This window comes from Brassica rapa, chromosome A06 (genome assembly GCF_000309985.2).
Source record: "Brassica rapa cultivar Chiifu-401-42 chromosome A06, CAAS_Brap_v3.01, whole genome shotgun sequence".
In the NCBI taxonomy this organism is placed as follows: domain Eukaryota; kingdom Viridiplantae; phylum Streptophyta; class Magnoliopsida; order Brassicales; family Brassicaceae; genus Brassica; species Brassica rapa.
In genome coordinates, this window is record NC_024800.2 from 2,567,104 (window position 1) to 2,586,817 (window position 19,714).

Here is a 19,714-nt window from a genome sequence, read left to right on the forward strand (position 1 = left end):
CCGAAATACTTTAATGTTATATTAAAGCCGATGTCATGTAAAGTGAAATTCATAAAATATATTTATGGTTTTTTGGTATAAAACGAAACAAACCAAAAACCGACGGTATATAAACCGAACCGATATTCAAATTGAACACCCTACCTTGCTTTGTTAATTTGTTCCCCATGTGTGGTTTTGGTGAAAGATTTTTGCTTGCTGCGCGTATTAGTTTTTCCCAGATATGTTCTGATGTCGGAGAGTTTTTTTATAGAATTCAGTCATGGGTCTGGCTGCCGAGGGTTCGATCCTTCGATTCATCCTGTTCCGGGAGGAAGATGACAGAAGTTTTAATGTTATGTCTGAGTTTCAAGAAGACTTTCAGGACGAGTAAAAAATCTGGTGAGGAGGACAGTGTTGCGGACGTTGACGTCTTTGCTACCATCCATCCGTAATCGCTGCATTTGAATCAGTCGGACCCCTGGCGTAAGAACTTTTTAACTTTGATTGTATTGAGTACGGTCGAAATAGACTTTTGTTTTGTCAATCTCAAACCCACCCACCTAAAATCTAATTTACATATTGCCCCCTAAAAGAAAGTCAAATTACTCAACTCATCGGTTCCTCTCGCCAAATCGCCATTAACGCGTCGTCGGTTTTCCACCACCCTGTGACGCTTCCGTCGCTGATCGGCTCAGATCTCCGTCATCCTCTTCAATTCCTATATATTTATACGCGAACCGGAGGAAGGAAGTTTGCTTTTGTTTTTCTTCTCTGCTGGGAGCAACCATGGGGTCCTCTTGCGAGATCATCGATCTCTCCACTAGTGCTCGGAGAATAACCGTAGACAATCGTATCTCTCTCAAATTTTACTTCAGAATCGCAGATAATATCCTCAAACAGGTACTCCACTTTGGTTTTGATTTAGGGTTACTTTATCGAGCTCTCTTTGATTTCTAAAATCTGGTTACCGTTGAGCTTTGGTCGCTTGACCTCGATGCTTTTATAGTCTTAGGCTTCGAATGATACCAAGTGCAGCCCACCGTCCACCCTAACAAAAATCTCTACGTATACCATATATCTATACGTTTTTATAACCGTTAAAACTGCAATTAACGTTCGGAAGCTTAGTGGAATTCCAGATTTAGTTCTTAGGCCATTTCTCCATATTTGTGGTTATCTTCATCTTTATTAGGTTGTGGTCTCTCTTAGAGTGATTCCTTGTTTAAGATTTGTTGTTCTCTCTGAAGCTTGTAATGATATGCATAAACGTTTTTGTAGGCCAACATATTCCGGGCTGAGAAGAATGTAATTGATTTATATGTCATGCTTCTACGTTTCTCGAGGTGAGTGACAACTATACATGAGAATGAAAAGGCTGCTGACACTCGTTGAATACAGAACAAGATCCTACTACTAAAAATGAAATTAACATTATTTTTGTTTGTAACTAGCTTGGCTCTCGAGACTATACCCTCCCATCGAGATTACAGAACTTCTCTTAAAAGCAACAAAGAGTATTTGAGAATGGTAATGTGTTTATATATATCCTTCTGAGCCTTCCTTGTCAATGTTGATGTTTTTTTCTGTCAATCGGTAGTTAAATGTGAGCTCTTTTTTGTATATTCTAGAGACTATTGGATGTGTTGACCGAGCTGGAGAAGTTGAAACCAGTTGTACAGCAAAGGATCGATGAACTCAATCCTAAGCCTTTACCTCGATATAGTGTGCATGCTCATCCCGCAAATGGTACTCCACGTTGGTCTTCGGCTGTAAAACCATCGTTAACTAGCTATGATCATACTAAGGTGTGCTTTATTTGCTCTACTCGTAGTTGTCACATATGCCATGCATACAATTATTTCTACTAAATATGCATTATTTTCCACTCTTGTTTGTTTCTGAAACTTTTGGTTTCAATTAGTAAAAGATAACGTTATGATGCGAAATTTTTAAGCTGCATTAGATAAACATTGCCTGCTCCTTTTTGTGTTGCTCTTGTTCTGCATAGGTACTAAATCCTTCTGGACATAATTTTGGCTACATGGGTTCCAGGGGTCAGCAACTCTTGAACGCTGCACCACTTGAAGAGCGTTTCCGAAAGATGTATGTCTTCAATTTTACTTCTTGAAGCTGTCCTCAATCTTAAGCTATATTTCTTACACTGGTTTCCTGATCCTGTCTCATACTTTGTTTATTTGATGCACGATTTTCTAGGTCAGTTAACTTGATGCGGCCAACAGAGGAAACCCTTTCTAAGCATTCTATCTTGGGTCCAGGTGGACTCCGTGCACAGTGGCAGCCTCCCAAGATTGACATTAAGGTATTATATATCATTGCTATTTTTTATGCACTTCTTCACACTAAACTGATGGTTCCTTTTGTTCTATTATCAGGTTCAGTATCCAAGCAATATAGATTTTGCACCAGTTGAAATCCCAAGGTTTGACCATCTAGCTGGTTTTTAAGCAAATTGTACATTTTCATTCTGCAGATCCTGAGATTTGGTTTGATATATTACATTTTTCACTCTCGTTGCTTGATGTGTTCACCTTCTCTACTGATGTTCTCTATGGGGAACAGCTTCCAACGACAATTCGTGGATAGCAAACCAATGATAACAAACGGCAGTAACAACGAACCTGAGAGGCCAGTTGTGGAATCAACTTCTACTCCAACTGAAAATATCCAGAAAAACTACACGGAAGAGCTTTCATCCATGATTTCTTTCGAAGAACCCGAAAGTGTTAATGACAACCATATCATCAGGCAACCTTCACCACCTCCAGTACTAGCAGAAGTTCAAGACTTGGCTGCTGGTTCATGTCATGAAGCGATAGAAGCGGAATGTAAGATGGATAACCCCTTACCTGATGAGTCTCTACGGTCAGAGTCTCCTCTTGAACTCCATATTGTAAGTTTGCTATAGCTCTCCCCTCTTTGTTGTTATTCTGATGTCAAAACTCATACAAACATTAGGGAGAAAAGTGAATTTAGAATGCATCCATTGGTGATTTGTTGTGAATGATTTATCTTGCTCGTTTGTCCTATATGACTTCGACAATACATACATATCATTTTTTTTTTGTTTCTCACGTAAGCATTGTTACATTATCTACAGAAAGATAAAATAGACTGAGAAAAAGTTTGGTAGCAGCCTCTGGTTCTATGTTCATTAATCCATTTGCCTTCGTATTTTTGATAATAACCTTGTTTTTTGCAGGCTACAACAATGATGGATACATTTTTGAGGCTTGCCAAGTCAAACACCAAGAAGAATCTAGAGACGTGTGGTATTCTTGCTGGTTCACTAGTGAGTTGTTACATGCCAATGGCCTTCTGTTTCTCAAATCTGAAAAATGCAATATTGAAATGGATCAGCTCATAATGATTTGTGAATTACATGCTTGCAGAAAAACAGAAAGTTCTATATTACAGCTCTCATCATACCAAAACAGGAATCAACATCTGACTCGGTAAGCTCAGTTTCGTTTTGGTATTTCTGCTAAAGTTAAGATATGCCAATCTTAAAACACTTTTATCTCGTTATCTCTACAGTGTCAGGCCACAAACGAGGAGGAGATATTTGAAGTACAGGACAAGCAATCTCTTTTCCCACTTGGATGGATTCATGTGAGTAACATATTACATGTTTTTCTATCTCCGTTTTTACATGTGGATTATGCTTGAAGATCGTTTTCATTGGCCAAGTGGTGTCTTATATTTCTCTACTGACTTGTTGATCACTGTCTCTAATTCTTCAGACGCATCCGACACAGTCTTGTTTCATGTCATCTATCGATGTACACACGCACTATTCATACCAGGTACGGAAATAATCGTTCAAAATAATTTGCATAACACGATCTCAACAAAGGGTTCATCTCTTTATGCTCTTATACAATGTTTTTTTTAGATTATGTTACCGGAAGCTGTGGCAATCGTCATGGCCCCGCAAGACTCTTCAAGGTAATAAAGACCAAAACCTTTCTTTATCTTTGAACATGAAATGATTCGAGAACCATAATAAATTGGTTCTGTCTTCTTAGGAAACATGGAATATTCCGGCTGACAACGCCGGGAGGGATGACGGTGATAAGAAACTGTGACCAGCGTGGCTTTCACGCACACAGTTCGCCGGCAGACGGAGGACCGATTTACAATACATGTACGGATGTTTACATGAACCCAAATCTAAAGTTCGATGTCATCGATCTGAGATAGCATCACTGGACTTGTGAGACTATGGTATATCTTCCTTTTACCATTTTAATATGATCTACGTAAGCTTATGTACAATCTACATGTGATTTTGTGAAAATAATTCAAAAAACGAGAAAAATTTGAAGTAATTGTATCTTATTAAACAAGCTCACAATATATCTAAAAAGCATGTATCTGTATATTTATGGGGAAAATGCAATGTAAATCACAAATATTTGTGACTTATGTCGTCTTCTGGTACAAATGGGGAACATGTCATGTTCAATTTCTCAAACACAAATAATGTTATGTTAGTCACTTAAATAACTTAAAAGTCTTAATTAAGTAAACGGGTCAAGTTAGACTTGGCTTTAACAGATGTTTATTTGTGATTTTTGTCGTCTTCTGATTCAAATGGGGAACATGTCATGTCCAACTTCTCAAACACAAAAAAAGTTATGTTAATCAGTTAAATAACATAAAAGACTTTATCTAGTAAACGGGTGAAGTTATACTTGGCTTTAAAACTAGTCTTTAATATTCACTTTCACCTTATTTCAACTAATACAATTCTATATATTAAATCATCTTTTAACCTTTTGATATGTTCACGTACGATCTCTGGTGTGTATATAGAGATTTTGTAGGACATTGGTGCTACCCACATCTTACCTGTCTCTTCATTGACAATTCAAAGTAAAGAGTCCTTTTGTATCAACAAAAAACTTGGTATTATTCGCAATAAAATTCATTGTGTTACAAGTAGCTTCTGTTAGATATGACCACTTCAGTCTGATTACTAAATGTGTCATTAAGGTTGTGTCCAGTTCAAAATAATGCAGCAACCTAAATAAAACGTTTGGTAGTAACACGAAAAAACACCCAACAATTTGTAGACAACAATCAAACAAGAAAAAAAAACAATTTATCGAAACTCTCTGTTCATGTAACCATCTACTTCTTGTTCTTCTTCTTCTTTGAGTGACGTAGAAACGATCCTGCTTCACCTTTCTTTCCTGTGTGCTTCTGAGGCCTGAAGTGATAGTTGCAACAGACAGAGGAAGAAGAAGAAGTGGGAGAGACCCTATGGTTGTTAACATCTCTCAGCATTGCTCTCTTTGAATTAGTAACCGAACCTGTAGAGTTGCTTCTCGTGAGACGAGGAAACGAACAGATCAGACTCTTCTTTAAGTCGCAGTTGAGACTCGAGCTTCTCTTGAAACTCCAAAACGACTTTGACGACTTCTCTGCTTCCGAGTCCGAGTTTGCACCGCTGGTGTCCTTCTCGCTGTGTTTTGGCGGTGATGGTTGTGGAGGGAGAGGAGATGGAGATGGAGAAAGAGAGGAGGTAATGGGAGGGAGTTCGTATTTGTAGAGACGTTTTGGTGAGGTGGAAGGTGGGGTTACATGGAAAGGGAGGATCATGCCGTCAGCGAAGATCTCATCGGCTGGTGAGGAGTCTCCAGGATCAAAGTTGTTTGAGATGTGGAACTCGAAAGAAGAGTTTGATGAATCAAGAAGAGATTCGTCTCTTCGGATAAGGGCTGGTGGTGGTTCTATCACAGGTGGTGGTGGTGGTGGTGGTGGTGCGTTATCTGATTGGCCAAGATCACTGGAGAAGGAAATACGCTGGTGATTTGACTCCGTGCAGATCATATTTGGAAACAAAAGAACAATGTCAAACTTTGCTTTCTTAGAACAATGGAAGTTGTAAGGTTTGGAATGAAACACATAAGTTAGTTGGTGGGAAGAAGTTTTTAAGTTTGGAATATAATAATAGAAGGGCGTAATCTGACTAAAGATTGTGGTTAGGCACTCATTACTTGTCTTCAGAGAAAGCAATTGCTTATATCTATATCAAAATATCTTGACAGGGTTTGAATAAGTATGTTACCGTTAGGATGGATGATCCATTTAAGGATCATGATCATAGAGAACAAGGGATTAACTCAAAACTCAGCCCAATCTAATATATAGTTATCTTGAAAGGGAGAGTAATGCAAGTAATATGAGATGAACACTTGAAGATGTGATAGAACAAAGTCTTGAGAAATAAATAAAAAGAAGCAATAACATACATCAAAGAAGTATGTAGATAAAGTTGTACAAAACTGATGTTGGTTAATGCATCTATAAATCTGGATCATCTGGACTTGGAAAAAAAAGGGTGTTTAAATATGACATTTTCAGAGAGGAAGAAAACTATGTGAACCTTGTGTGATTTTTGTCTTAAATGAAGCTATCAAACAGCATATGATAGCAAAAAGATATTGTATGCATTCATATATTGTTGTAAACATCTAATCAAGATAACACATGAAACCACAAAGATGAAAAATCCAAGAATAAGAAACTTTAAAAGATTTTTTTCAAGATCGTTATTAGTATATGATCATGCTAACTTAGTAAAAATTACAGCAGCATAATATGTTTTAGTTCAATATTCAGGCGCATAAAGTTGAGTGGTACATACTCAAAAGTAATCTTCATATTTAACAAAAACACTCATATCTGTAACACAAATGACCAGAGAGAAAGTAACCACCTTAAAAAACATTAGACATTTGAAGTGTCTGTACAGAGAAACCTGTCCAACACTTGACAAATGTTTTCAAATGTAACTATCGGCGAAACGAGTAGCAAGTTCTTGAACCGAGTCATAAAACATACTCAAGAAACCAGAAATTACAAAAAACAAACAGCTGGGAGATTACAACTAGACTGGTGATGAATACCAATACTACAATCTTCTAAACTACAATCTTCTTCACGGACAATCGCTACACTTTCCATCGCTTACAATGACAACTTGAGAATGTCTCAAGAACAGATAAAACAAAAGAAGTTATAACACCTTTATCACGTTTCAAGAGCTTCAGGGACGTCATATGAATCTATCGTTACTTCTTCGGACAACCACAATCCAGGAAAAATCGTCTGCCGAAAACAAAAACAAAAAAAATAATAATTAGCAATTGATTTTTGATTATTCTCAGACCAAACCATAAAGTTTTCCGACAAAACTTACATTGAGTTTCTTCTGAACAGTTCGTGGTCTCTTCTTAGGTCTCCTTGGAAGTCTTTTCCCAATCATATTCGAAAAATCCTCTTCGATCTCTTTCTTCAACAACGAAACCGAGAATTTCAGTTTCTCATCCTTCTCCATTTCTTCTACATCCAAACCTCTCTTCACGCCGATTTCGATCTTCGCCGGAGATTCGTCTCCAGGTTCACTACATGCAGCTCTTCTCGTCCTCAGATTCCACGGCCGAGCCGCCGCTACGACGGATCTGTTGGCTGCGTGATCTGGAGAAGGAGAGGAAGAAGAAGAAGGAAGATGATGCGAAGGTAGATTGACGCATCTGAGGAATCTCTGTTGACCCCAGCGGAGATAAGGTAAGGTGAAGTTATGGAGGCGTTTCGATCTTTCTGGAGGAGGAGGCTCCATTGATGAATCTTGCTCTTTTTCTCTCGTCTTTTGTTTAAGCTTCGAGCCGTTCAAAGTTTTTTCGTATTTATTCTCTCAATTTCTTGTTTTGTTTTAATATTGTTGAATTATTGTAACGTTATGCGGTTTTTTTGGGTAAGCTTTTTCTGTCTGTAATAAAATAAAACTAAACAATACAGTATCTGACTTTTTTTTTTTTGGTTAATTAAAATGACTATCTTATTATGCTCATCTCTATATGTCCTTCTAAATTATTCTTAATTTTTTAAATAGATGCTTAGCAAACATGTCAAGTAGTGTGAATTTAACTAGTATCATATATGACATGAGAATGAAATGGTGGTGGATGTATAACAAAAAAAAAAGTTGTATCAATACCCTACAGAGTACAGACACTCTTATTTGAAATATTCTCAGTTGAAACTTTGTTAGTTTGTGTAATTCCTTCCTATGTAGTGTATTTTCTAAAAAATATATATATATATATAGTAATTAATTTTTGAAACATTTTATTATCTTCTGTTAACCAAAAAAAAAACCCATAACTTTGTTCATACTAAACTTTGAGGATCTAATCAAAGGCTTTCTCTCCATACACGAGATGATCGGTTTTTAGCTATAGATTAGGAGTTTTCCTCCAACATGAACAGAAATAAAAATTTTAAATAGAATATTATTTTTTATTTTTAAGTTTATTACTTATAATAAAAATTTTATTTTGAGACATAATCATTTTTTATTTAACTTTATTGGTTTAAATAAATAAAACCATAAATGTACTTTTGAGCTTTAATTTTTTTTATTTGGTTAAAATTTTCACTTCAATTTTATTTAAATTTTAGTAGCGTTAAGATTAGATTTTTTATATTATATTTAATGATTTTTTTAAGTTTTAAATATGTCTATATATAGATATATAACATCCTAATAATAAAATATTCATGCACCATGCAAATAAATTATAACTTTAAATATAATATTTTTTTATAAATTTGGATATTATTATTTTTATATTTTAATTTCACCGGTCTAGAAAAAAATAAAACCAAAATGTATTATTTTATAATCTTATTTCTTTTTGATTTAGTATACCTATTTTACTTTGGATTTATTTAAATTTCAATATAGTTAAGATTACATTTTATAAATATAAATTTTTTAATTTGTATTATATTATATTAGTTGATAAGTTATTTTAAATATGTCTATATACGAAATTTATATACTAATAATATAATATTCATGCATCATGCACATAAATAATAATTTGAAATATTATATATATTTTATCTTAAAAAATATTTTTTAAATTTGGACATTAATATTTTAATATTTTAACTTTATCGTTTTGAAAAAGTAAAACCATAAATAAATTTCAATAGAAATAAATTTTTATTTTTATAAAATATTTTTATTTTAATTTATATTATATTCTATTATATAGTGGAAAATAGAGTGGGATTGAAACATTTTTTTTTTAATTCTATTTTAGAGTGAAAATTAGAGTGGAGTTGGAGATGCTATGTATGTATTCATTTCCACTAATGCACAAGCACCTTCATGCCTTCTTGAGTTCCTCTCCTTCCACAGCATAGACACGGATGTCTGAAACACAGGCCCGAGAAGTACTGTGTCGAGTCTATTCCAAGACGTGTGCAAGAGAGTGGTGATAGTATCTCCCCAGTCCGGTGTGATTGTTGCACCAAGTAGTGAGAGGATCGGTTTTTAAGCTATAGATTATTGTATTATTAGAAAATGAAATTCAAATAAAATGTAAGTAAAGCGAAGATAAAGAGCAAGAACTAAAAATAATAATTCAAGAATTTTTAAAGCATAAGTTTCATACAAAATCAAGTCTGCTATTAATAAAGCAACAAGCAAATAATTAAAAGATAGTGAGAAAAGAAAACAAGATAATACAAATAAAACACACATTTCTCCACAGTTACTTGGACCATATCATGGCTTAAGCAAAATGAGATGCACTTAGTGTACTAAAGAATCCAGCAACCACATTTGTCTCCAATACTTGTAAGCCTTCTTCAGATGTGATGCATATTGGAGTCTTGTATTGAGAAATCGAAGTACCCTTTGAGATGGACAAGTTCATAAGAGAATCGAACGTCCCATCGTTCACTACTCTTATCTCGAGAGGCCCGACAAATTCGTTAGACCGACAGTACCTGTATTCATCGTCAAATGAATCCTCCATTACTGAACAACATTCCAAGAATGTCTTCTCATCGAACTGGAGCTTCTTCATGTCTTCGGTTTTAACATTTACTTCCCAATATATCACATAGTGACCCGGATCACTAGTGGAGATATCAGCATAGCTGGTGAAATCTACAAGCCTTAGATCTGATGACTCAAGAACCAACTTTGCTCGATTTATTGCCTTGAACAAGTATTCTTCATTTGTCCGGTCCGTGTCAATGCTTAACAAGGCGTTCTCTCTTCCTAGAAACCTAAACTGAGGTGCCTTGTTGTAGAATCCAGTCACCTTTACCATATCTCCGATTCTCATTCTATACAAACCCCATAAGTTTGTGACCAGTAATTTATAAGAAGAGCCGAGTTTGACGTCTGCCAGATCCAAAACATCACCATTGTCTCCCTCCATCGGTATAAACTCAAAGTAAGATATGTTGGGCATGAGTGTGTAAGAGATATCTTCAGGCTTACACAAAGGATATGTATTAATACCGAAGATTGACTCGGAAGAAGCGTAAGTTGTTGAAACAAGAGGCAGGTCACTGCAGTAATGTTCCAACGTAGGAATATATTGTACCATTGAACCTGTAATAATAGCTTCAATGTATTTAGTTTGTGGCCATAGTTTTTTCATTATACCTTTCCAAGACTTTTGGCTGCATATACTTTCAATCTCGTCTGATAAATTGGGACGGGGCTGACCACCAAGAACCATAGAAACAGCGTTTCGACAACCAGAGTCGGTGATCCACTCGCTGAGATAACCTGATCGGATATTCGAACACAGCTCCTTCCAAGAATCTTCAAGAACTTTGATTACTCGGACCATACCTGAAGCGAATGTGGAACTAATTCTCACGACCTCGTCTCTTTGGACAAGACCACATAGCAAATGGCAATAAAGGTTTTGCTTGAGGTCACTCCCTAACATAATTTCATCAGGACTTGTATAAGAGTAAAACCTAGATGGTCGATTCTTGAAATAGTCGCTCTTCAGGTACCAGCTTGTTCCGGGCTCAATGGGTAAGCCACCTGGGGTTCTGGTCTCGTGCCCGGTTAAGAGAAATACCATCCCTTTTCCTTTCTCCACACCTTCCACATGCCTAAACATAATAATATATTAAATCCTGGACTTATTTTCTGTTCTGGTAGAGATGTTTGAGACTAGCAGACTAGTATATTAATTACTATATATTAATGTGATATACTTAATGGTTAAATGATAATATATTTATTATTGATTGATATATATATTGGTCTTTTGGTACATAAAGTTAGTCGTGATATATGTATTGTTACTAGTTGGTAGAATATCCCCGATGAGGTAGTTATTTTGATCATACAAGACTATAACATTATATATACAAACATAAAATTTTGAGGAATTCTTCTAACTTCATCTTCATTTTCCAGTTTTTCTTTCTTTAAAAATAATCATGTTTTTTTTATATATTAAATGACCAAAAATCAAATGAAATAGTTTTAAATTTATTTATTTCTATATTCAAAATTGATGATATATAATAAAGTATTGAGTGGTCTATTTGATGTCACTCTTTTAATAATCCTAGTAAAATCGGTCCAATTATAAAACTGGGAGCGTTCTCAGCTTGACACGTAAGCATGTTCTTCAAAGTTGTTATTTAACCAATGCTCCATAGTTAATATATGGACTAGCTTAAGATCCACGCAATTGCGCGGAATGAATGTTATATATAAAAATATTTTTTTCTAATATTATTTATTTGTATTCATTTATGTATATAATTAAATTAGAGTAAATACATAAATCAAAACAATACATCTTGTTTATTTACGATATTTTTTGGTAAATAAATCAAAACAATCATTTTATTTATTTTATATGGTATATAGCTAATTTTCAATGACATAGACATAGATATATAATATATTTTAATATATATATTTATTATTGAGAATTCATACTCATATGATAAAAACAAAATTTCTAATGTGTGAATTTCTGAATGAAAATTTCAAATTTAAAATATTAAGATTTCAATACTTTTTCAATACAAATTTAGAAATTATCATATTTAAGTATTTTTATGTTATATAGTTTAATTTTAAACTATATTAATATATAATATAAATATCTAGTAAATGAGACTTCATATTTATACGATTTATAATCATTTGTATCTTGTTATTACCAAAAAAAAGTTAAATCTTTGATCACAAAATTTTAGTGTGAGACATTTAACGTTTTTAGTAATTTATAGTCGTTTTAAAATTTCAAAATATAACATATAAGAAAAAAAATAACTTTTTATTATATGGTTAATGTGGTTGTTTAATATCTTTTAATAATATGAAATTAACCAAAAAAGAGCTAAGTTAGAAAACATATTATCAAATATTTATTATTCATAATTATTAATTGACATATATATGTTAATCATATTAGGTAATTCAGTAGTTTTTATTTAAGGAAAGTGCAAGAATATTCTTTTGTACACTATTATCAATTTAATATTTAGTGTAATAAAAAGTATAATATAAGTTAGGATGGACCAACATATTTCTTTAAAAATTCTGAATTTCATTCTCATGGTGACATGTGTTTACAAAACAATATTGTAATGTTTCTCAATTAATATATAAGAGATTATCAACAATGATGAACATACTTGGTCGTATTCCAAAAAAAAAAGGAACATACTTGGTAAAAAAAATATGTTTACAGGATTAAAAAAAATTTACAATTAATAATAATTTTGTTTGATAAACAAAACATGTGGTTCCACCTCTTTACCGGAAAAAATAATAATAAAATATTTTTTCCCAACAAGAATTGAACACAAGTGGCATGCCTACTAGACATTCTTTTACCACTAGCTAAGAGCTACTTGGTTTTCTTAAATTTTGATTCGATTCGTTATTAGTTTCGACTCGAACTAAAAATACGGATATTTGTAACTTTACGAAGAAAAGCAAATATTAATATGCAATATCCGTAAAGAACGAAACAAATCACAATTAATAAAAAAAATTAGAAACAGATATCCGATCTGATACAATCCATTATATACATATATCTAAAAAATTATATATATAATTATATAAATATATTTATATAAGCTTAACAATATTTAATTTACTAAATTTATTATACTAGTTATTATAATTTAAAAAGTAAATAACTTTTATTTTATAATAAAATATTATTTTTTGTCATCAATTTAAACGTAATAAAAATTATTATTTTTTATTATTTTTTATTTTCATTTATTTCTCATAATTTATTTGATATGTACGGATCGAATTGGATATCCGGTTAAAATCTAAATTTTATGACTATCTCAGACAGTGTATATCCAGATGGCTATATATCAAATAAGATTAGATAGGATAATTGATTATTCAGACAAAAAAATCAGATTATGAATACTTCAAAAAACTAGATATTTTATTTGTGTCAACCCTTAATCATGACATACTTTTTGGACAATGCAAACAAATCTATCATGACATTTAATTAGAAAAGTCAACAAATGCAAACGTCAATTGCAAACAGTGACATAAATGCATGTCACAAACGTTGGTTTCAAAAACATTAAAATATTATTTATTATTATCATTATTATTACTATTATTATTATTATTGTAATGATAATGGTGTTTTGCTATTAGTATGAAAAAAAGATATGAAAATCAAAGTTAAAAGACTTTTACCAATTTCTGATTTTTAGTATCAACATATATATATACAGTAAAATGCTATGCACTTACTTGCTTATAACGTGCGCGAGAAGATCATTAACGAATGCATAGCCATCCAAAAATTGTTGTTCGATGGTAGTAATTTGTTTGCTCCTCCCGAAGTTCCCGAACTACAACAGCAGTTTCAAAGCAATTAGTAACACAAAAAAAAAGCAAGGAACACAAGGACCAGCTAGCTCTTATATTACCTCATGAAGAAATTTGTAAGGGGTAGGGCCGATATTATATCCGATGACTCTCCATTGGCAACACGATCAAAAAAAGGTTTCACATCTTTATAGGTGACTATTGGTAACTTCTTCTTGAAGATCTCTTTAGCAGAGCTTCCATGAAGGAAGTTTTGGAGATACTCTGTTCCTGAGTTAAGTGTGAGTATCTCTTTCACATTCCAGGTTAGGTCCTCAAGAACCTTTCCTTTTTCTTCCTCGTTGTAATAAGAGATTATACTCATATTTGGTTGTTTCTAACTTCACATGGAATGACTTGGCTTTATTTATAAGGCTTCGTGTATTTTGTTGGGGTATAAAAGTTATTAATGTAAAGTCTACTTGATTGGGGCTCCAAGTCACCTGTCATTATTATATTGATAGATTACGACCCAGAGTGAGGGTAGCCAGGCTGGTTTAAGGCATCTACGTCTATCAGATAAGGATTCGTTCGTCTGCTACATCACATGATAAATATATTATTTCTTCATCAACTATCAACATTACTAAAACATGCATGATTGTTGCTAATATTTGCCTCACCTACTATTGACATATTATTATTTTTTTGCCATTGAATCTGCTTTAGAAAAAGCTGATTATTGTATAACTGTATCTAATTTAATTAAATCACTAACCACATTCTCTATGTCTTTTTTTTGTCACTGATTAGAGTATTCTTCGTCTATAAACAAAAGTAGTTACGTTTTTCCTTTGATTTATCTTTCACATAATTTACGAAACATTTAGAGAACAGAAGGAGAGTATCTTTTTTTTTTGTGCAACCTTTCATTTCTTTAACTTAAACTTCAAACAAACAGTAGATAGAGGGAATTATCTATCCTCTTTGATTACAACAATAAAACTTAAAACCATAGGAAGTTAAAGTAGATAGATTCTCCGAAGAGATTGACAGCGAAAAAGAGACAATGCTCAAATGCGTCGATAGGAGATTCACGGTAAAACCGGATTCATAAACCATAGTCACCATATGTTGTATATGTTGTGACGTTGAAAACAAACCCTTACCTCCAGAACACATCACTAAGACAAGTCTGGTTGCATCTTCTGGTCCTGTACAGACCTCTAAACAAGATAGCAAAATGGTGAAGGGGTTGAAAAGCTTTTCCGATATTGCAATCGGGATAAGACGATCTCTTACAAAGAGGGATGTTTGTAGAATGATTCTCTCCTTTGAGAAGGAGGAGGTGGACAAGGAGAGTATCATTTATGATGATTGGTTAATGAAAAATCACGAAATCATCAGGAATACTCTTCAAACTATTCGTGAATTTCGAGTTCAACAACCTTGATCTTCCTGAGTAACAGAGTAGAAACCCATTTTGTGAAAAACAACCTCTACCCTAACAAAAAAAGTTCCTAAAACTGCAAGCCTACTTGAATACGGCATTTCAAAGATCCAAGCCAAGTTAGTGATTTTGATTGCATTAAGATTCGATCGTAGAAACTAGAAAAAATCGTGGAAGAAGGAAAGGGGTATTCAAAACCCTAATTCCAATCGAATCCCAACTTCGTTCGAGCGACTACGACTGTAAGACTTTGCCAAAAAGATGCAAACACAAGCTGCAAAAGTGAGAGGTTTGGTGATATCTTCTGCTGGGAAACTTCAGCCATTAATACACCAAGGAGAAAGATTTGCTGATTAGTGTGATTGAACCAGAGAAAGGTTACAATTTGTGTTTCATTTAGCCATCCAATGTTGATATAAATCTATTAGATTCTGGTTGTGGATACTTGAAAACTGAAGATGTTATTCACCTGTGAATTTTGTTTTGACAAAACACAAACAGGTCAAAAATATTCATAATAAACATGTACGTTTTGTATTTGCAATTACTTCAGTTAAAATAGATTATACTCCCTCTGTTTTTATTTATAGGTAGTTTTAGCAAAATATACCCCTTGTTTCACAATGTAAGGTATTACAGAATCCAAAGCAATAAAATGATTTAATTAAAAACATTTAACTAAAAAATCTTTACTTTTCCCAAAAAATTGAACACAACTTACAATGAGTAAATTTTAAATCTAATAGGTAGTAACTACTAACATTTACTAGTACCAAAAACGTGTCTTCTAAATTCACTATAAATCTAACAAATCTAATGTAAATGTCTTATTCTATCAGATTTTCTTCTGATTTGTTTTCTTCAACCTATTTTTTTCTTCAGAAAATAATGGAAGAAAAGGAAGAAGAAAATCAAAAGAAAACAAAACAGAAAATGTTGAAAACATCAACAAAACACAATCAAACTTTCATAATTTTGAACTGAAACATTTAAATCAAAATCAGAAGCCATAGAAAATAATCAGTGACCATTTCTGGTTTGACGCTTAAATAAAGATCAAAAGCTTTCCAAAATTTTGATTTTGGCTCCATTGTTAAATTTTGAGTTTTTAGTTCAAATTAGTTATACAAAAATTGGTTCCAAAATTATGTTGTAAAAATTTCTTAAAAACTCAAACGTGTGATTTTTCGTATTCCTGTTCACTTTTTAAATTTTTCTTTTTCTTTAATTCTTCTTAAGAATGGCAATAACCTCACTCTCTAATTAAATGTCCCAGACAAAATGAGTGTGTTATAAATAAAGCAACATGTTTTGCTTGCTGGTTTCTAAGAAGTTAAAAAGTCATAATCTGCGTGTTTTTATGTAAAACTACCTACAAATAAAAACAGAGGGAGTATAAAATGTGTAATCAAATTTTGGTAAAATGGTTAGACGAAGTATATTAAAATCTAAGTAGTTATATAAATGAACGTTTACATTTAATAAAGTTTTGGTACTTTATTTTCTTTTAATTAAATTAGTTTATTTGAACAAGTAATAAGAATGGACCGATACATGAGCTTATAATGAAAGAACATAATTTATTTTATTTTAATTAAATTAGTTTTTTATCCATAGATACCAAAGTATCTAAAATATTTTTTATATACCTTCAAAAAAGAAATAGATTTAGCTTTAAAATTATCAAATATTCTAAAAATATTACTTATAAACCAAACAACCCTAAATCGTGATTACACTGTTACTTTTTATCTGAAATATTTAAAATTATCTTAGTTTTTCCATAGAACAGAATTACCATAATATTTTTTTATCAAAATATTTAATTTATTTTATTTAAATTTTTTAAAAATGTGATCATTCGATTTATTTGAAATTATCAGAAAACAGAAGCCAAATCAGAGCTGAATTGAACTAAAAAAATAATCCCGGGTTCATAACATTGTTATCGAGAACAAACTGAAAGCTAAAATAATAAAAAAAAAAACTAGACCAAAATTTATAAATAACTCACCATTCCTATATCTCTTGAATAAAAAACAATTACCACAACTGAACCGAAATTGAAAACCAGAAAAAAAAGAAACCGGAATCGGAAGAATGAACAATCATGCCTAAGATATTAGTGAATAAGCATACAGATTAATAAATTTTTCAATATGAAATAATCTCGAGCTTTTGAAAGCACGGATCAAAATCTAACTTTTCATTAAAGCCCAAACTTAGAAAACTACAAACGGTTTTGGAAACACCAAATCCAAATATACCCAAAAAAAAGATACGATTTGCAAAAAAAATGGAGACATGTGTTTTTTTGAAACTAGAACTGACACATGTTCCACATATGAAATAGGGTGTCGATACATAAGAAAGCGATATATATATATATATATTATGTTTTCAATGTATCCTCACTACATGTGGAATCATGTGAAACCTTTATTTGAACGATGGAAAGTATGAGAAATCTACGATAATTTCATGTGATGTTTAAAAAAGATTATTTTCAATTGGTGAAGATGGTTTTAGAGCCAGAAGAATGGTCGGCGTTTACATCATATCTTGAAAAAATACATCGGATCAAGGAAGGTTTTACATTTTTGGGATCAAGTATGTGCTCCAGACTCAAAACACAACGGCTGACAAGCTTGCACGAGGTGACGATGCCAACATTCTTATTTTATCTTTATGGACATAGAGTTCTCTAGTTGATTAGCAGAGTTTTAACCGAGTCTGTTCATTTTTATATAATTTATGCTTAATTTTAAAAACTAGTAAATTTGGATATAATGATTGACCAGTTAGCTAGGCAGCAAAAGATTATTGAGATAAATAAATTGTGGACAGATTTGAATAGGAAAACGAGAAATAGTAAACAATGATTAAGATTATCTATAATTGTTTCATGATTCAGTATCATACTTTTCATCTTTTAATACTTCACATCATCTTTTTTTTTTCATCTCATGATTCAACTAACATGCAATTTTTCCACAATACAATTTTTTGTTTATTAAAATCTAATACTCTATATTATTAATTAATTATTATTTTCCTTTTTAGTTAAATAAACTTAGTAACTATTTATGAAGAATTTAAAATAATATTCTTCTTATAAAAACAGAAAATAAATTATTTAATTTTTAAATAATTAAGAGGTTGTGAAAATATCAAAAATCTCTAAAATTTGACATGTGGTATCCGTAGTTTCCAATTTTTCTTATTCAATATGTTGGCTATCTTTATACCAAATATTCCACATTATCAAATTTTTTATTTTACAAAAAAAAACACATTGTATTTATTCAATTGTTGAATTTTTTATTGAGCACTCGCATTATAAATGACCTAATATGAATTTTTAAAACTTTTAAATGTAATGATTGATTAGTTAGTCAACCAAAAGCTGGTTGATTAGGTAAATATAGACCAAAACGAGTAAATAATAGACATTGAAGATATAAAATTGAACTCGTGTTGGAGCATTGTTCGAAGATTTGTTCTTGTTCATTAATTAAGTAATAAAAGTTTATAAAAAAAATTAAGCAACAGAAGGCGTCATCAATTGTTTGAAGCTTGGACAATGCGAAAATGGCCTCGAGCTTGGCTTTTTTTTTCCAACACCAAAGCAATCAACCATTGCATATTCCTCTATATCGAGTATTGGTTTGTATGTTATCATCGATTTTGTTTTTGCAAAAGGTATTCAATTTAAAAACACAATCTGTTACATGATAATTCTAATTTTTTCTACTTAGAAAAATTTGCAAGAACATTTTCATGACACTGAAACTTCTTACTACAAAAGTGGTAGAGATGAATTATATCTCTAGGATTCGGATAAAACACATCAATTAAACAAAATTTGTCCCACTTGACTAGAAGGCATTTAAAGATATACACCAATTTGGAGAGAAAAAAAAGAACGAATTTGGCTATAAAAGGAAAGACCTATACAAGTATATCCGAACCATGGTTTCAGTTTGATTGTCGGATGAATTAATGCTTTTTCTGGTTATAGGGTGCAAGTCCCGATAAAAGAAATATATATAACTTTTTTTTTTACAAAATGACGATGTAATTATAAGCATATATCTATGCATCCTTCTAGCTTATTTCACTAATTTTTGACAGATGCTTAGAAAAATATAGTTGATGTATAGCCAAAAAAAAAAGTTGTATAATTATGTTACTGACACTCTTATTTGCTATTTTCTTAAATATTCTCAACTGAAATTTGTTAGTTTGTGTTATTCCTCCCTATAAGATAATCTCCAATCTCACTTCACAATTTAGTGCAAAATGAAGTGGAGAATGTAACCATGAACAAACAAAAAATACATTATTCTATTTATAGAGTAATCACTTTTTTATTTGTTCATGACTGCATTCTCCACTCCATTTTGCAATAAATTTTGTAGTAGGGTTGAAAATGCACTAAGTGTATTTAAAAAAACTAAAATATAGTAATTAATTTTTAAAACATTTTTTTTCCTTTTGCCATTTGATTGGCTCTCCAGCACAAATTTTAAGTTTGGGTTTCGAATTAGTATACATATTTTTCTCAAAATGTTCAACATGAAATTATTAAGGCCTATTATCAAAATCCT

General features: G+C 32.0%; 3 protein-coding genes and 1 pseudogene across 3 annotated transcripts; 1 reads left to right on the top strand and 3 right to left on the bottom strand.

The window, feature by feature from the left end:
- Window positions 1-537: 537 nt before the first annotated feature.
- Window positions 538-4,428, top strand: LOC103871444 (AMSH-like ubiquitin thioesterase 1). Its single transcript, XM_009149694.3, has 14 exons — window positions 538-882; window positions 1,261-1,325; window positions 1,434-1,509; window positions 1,611-1,787; window positions 1,991-2,085; window positions 2,197-2,302; window positions 2,376-2,422; window positions 2,563-2,893; window positions 3,203-3,292; window positions 3,393-3,455; window positions 3,538-3,612; window positions 3,744-3,806; window positions 3,896-3,948; window positions 4,029-4,428. Exons 1-14 carry the CDS (start codon window positions 769-771, stop codon window positions 4,201-4,203), a joined length of 1,530 nt encoding a protein of 509 aa, XP_009147942.1. The 5' UTR covers window positions 538-768; the 3' UTR covers window positions 4,204-4,428.
- Window positions 4,429-4,975: 547 nt separating this feature from the next.
- On the bottom strand, window positions 4,976-6,415 carry LOC103871445 (ras-associated and pleckstrin homology domains-containing protein 1). The gene has a single exon (XM_009149696.3). The coding sequence runs from the start codon at window positions 5,836-5,838 to the stop codon at window positions 5,137-5,139; it is 702 nt and encodes a 233-aa protein (XP_009147944.1). The 5' UTR covers window positions 5,839-6,415; the 3' UTR covers window positions 4,976-5,136.
- Window positions 6,416-6,710: 295 nt separating this feature from the next.
- LOC103871446 lies at window positions 6,711-8,337 on the bottom strand. Its single transcript, XM_009149697.3, has 2 exons — window positions 7,211-8,337; window positions 6,711-7,119 (listed from the first exon to the last, which is right to left on the bottom strand). The coding sequence occupies exons 1-2, from the start codon at window positions 7,628-7,630 to the stop codon at window positions 7,042-7,044; spliced, it is 498 nt and encodes a 165-aa protein (XP_009147945.1). The 5' UTR covers window positions 7,631-8,337; the 3' UTR covers window positions 6,711-7,041.
- Window positions 8,338-9,423: 1,086 nt separating this feature from the next.
- On the bottom strand, window positions 9,424-19,597 carry LOC103871449 (annotated as a pseudogene).
- Window positions 19,598-19,714: the final 117 nt, after the last annotated feature.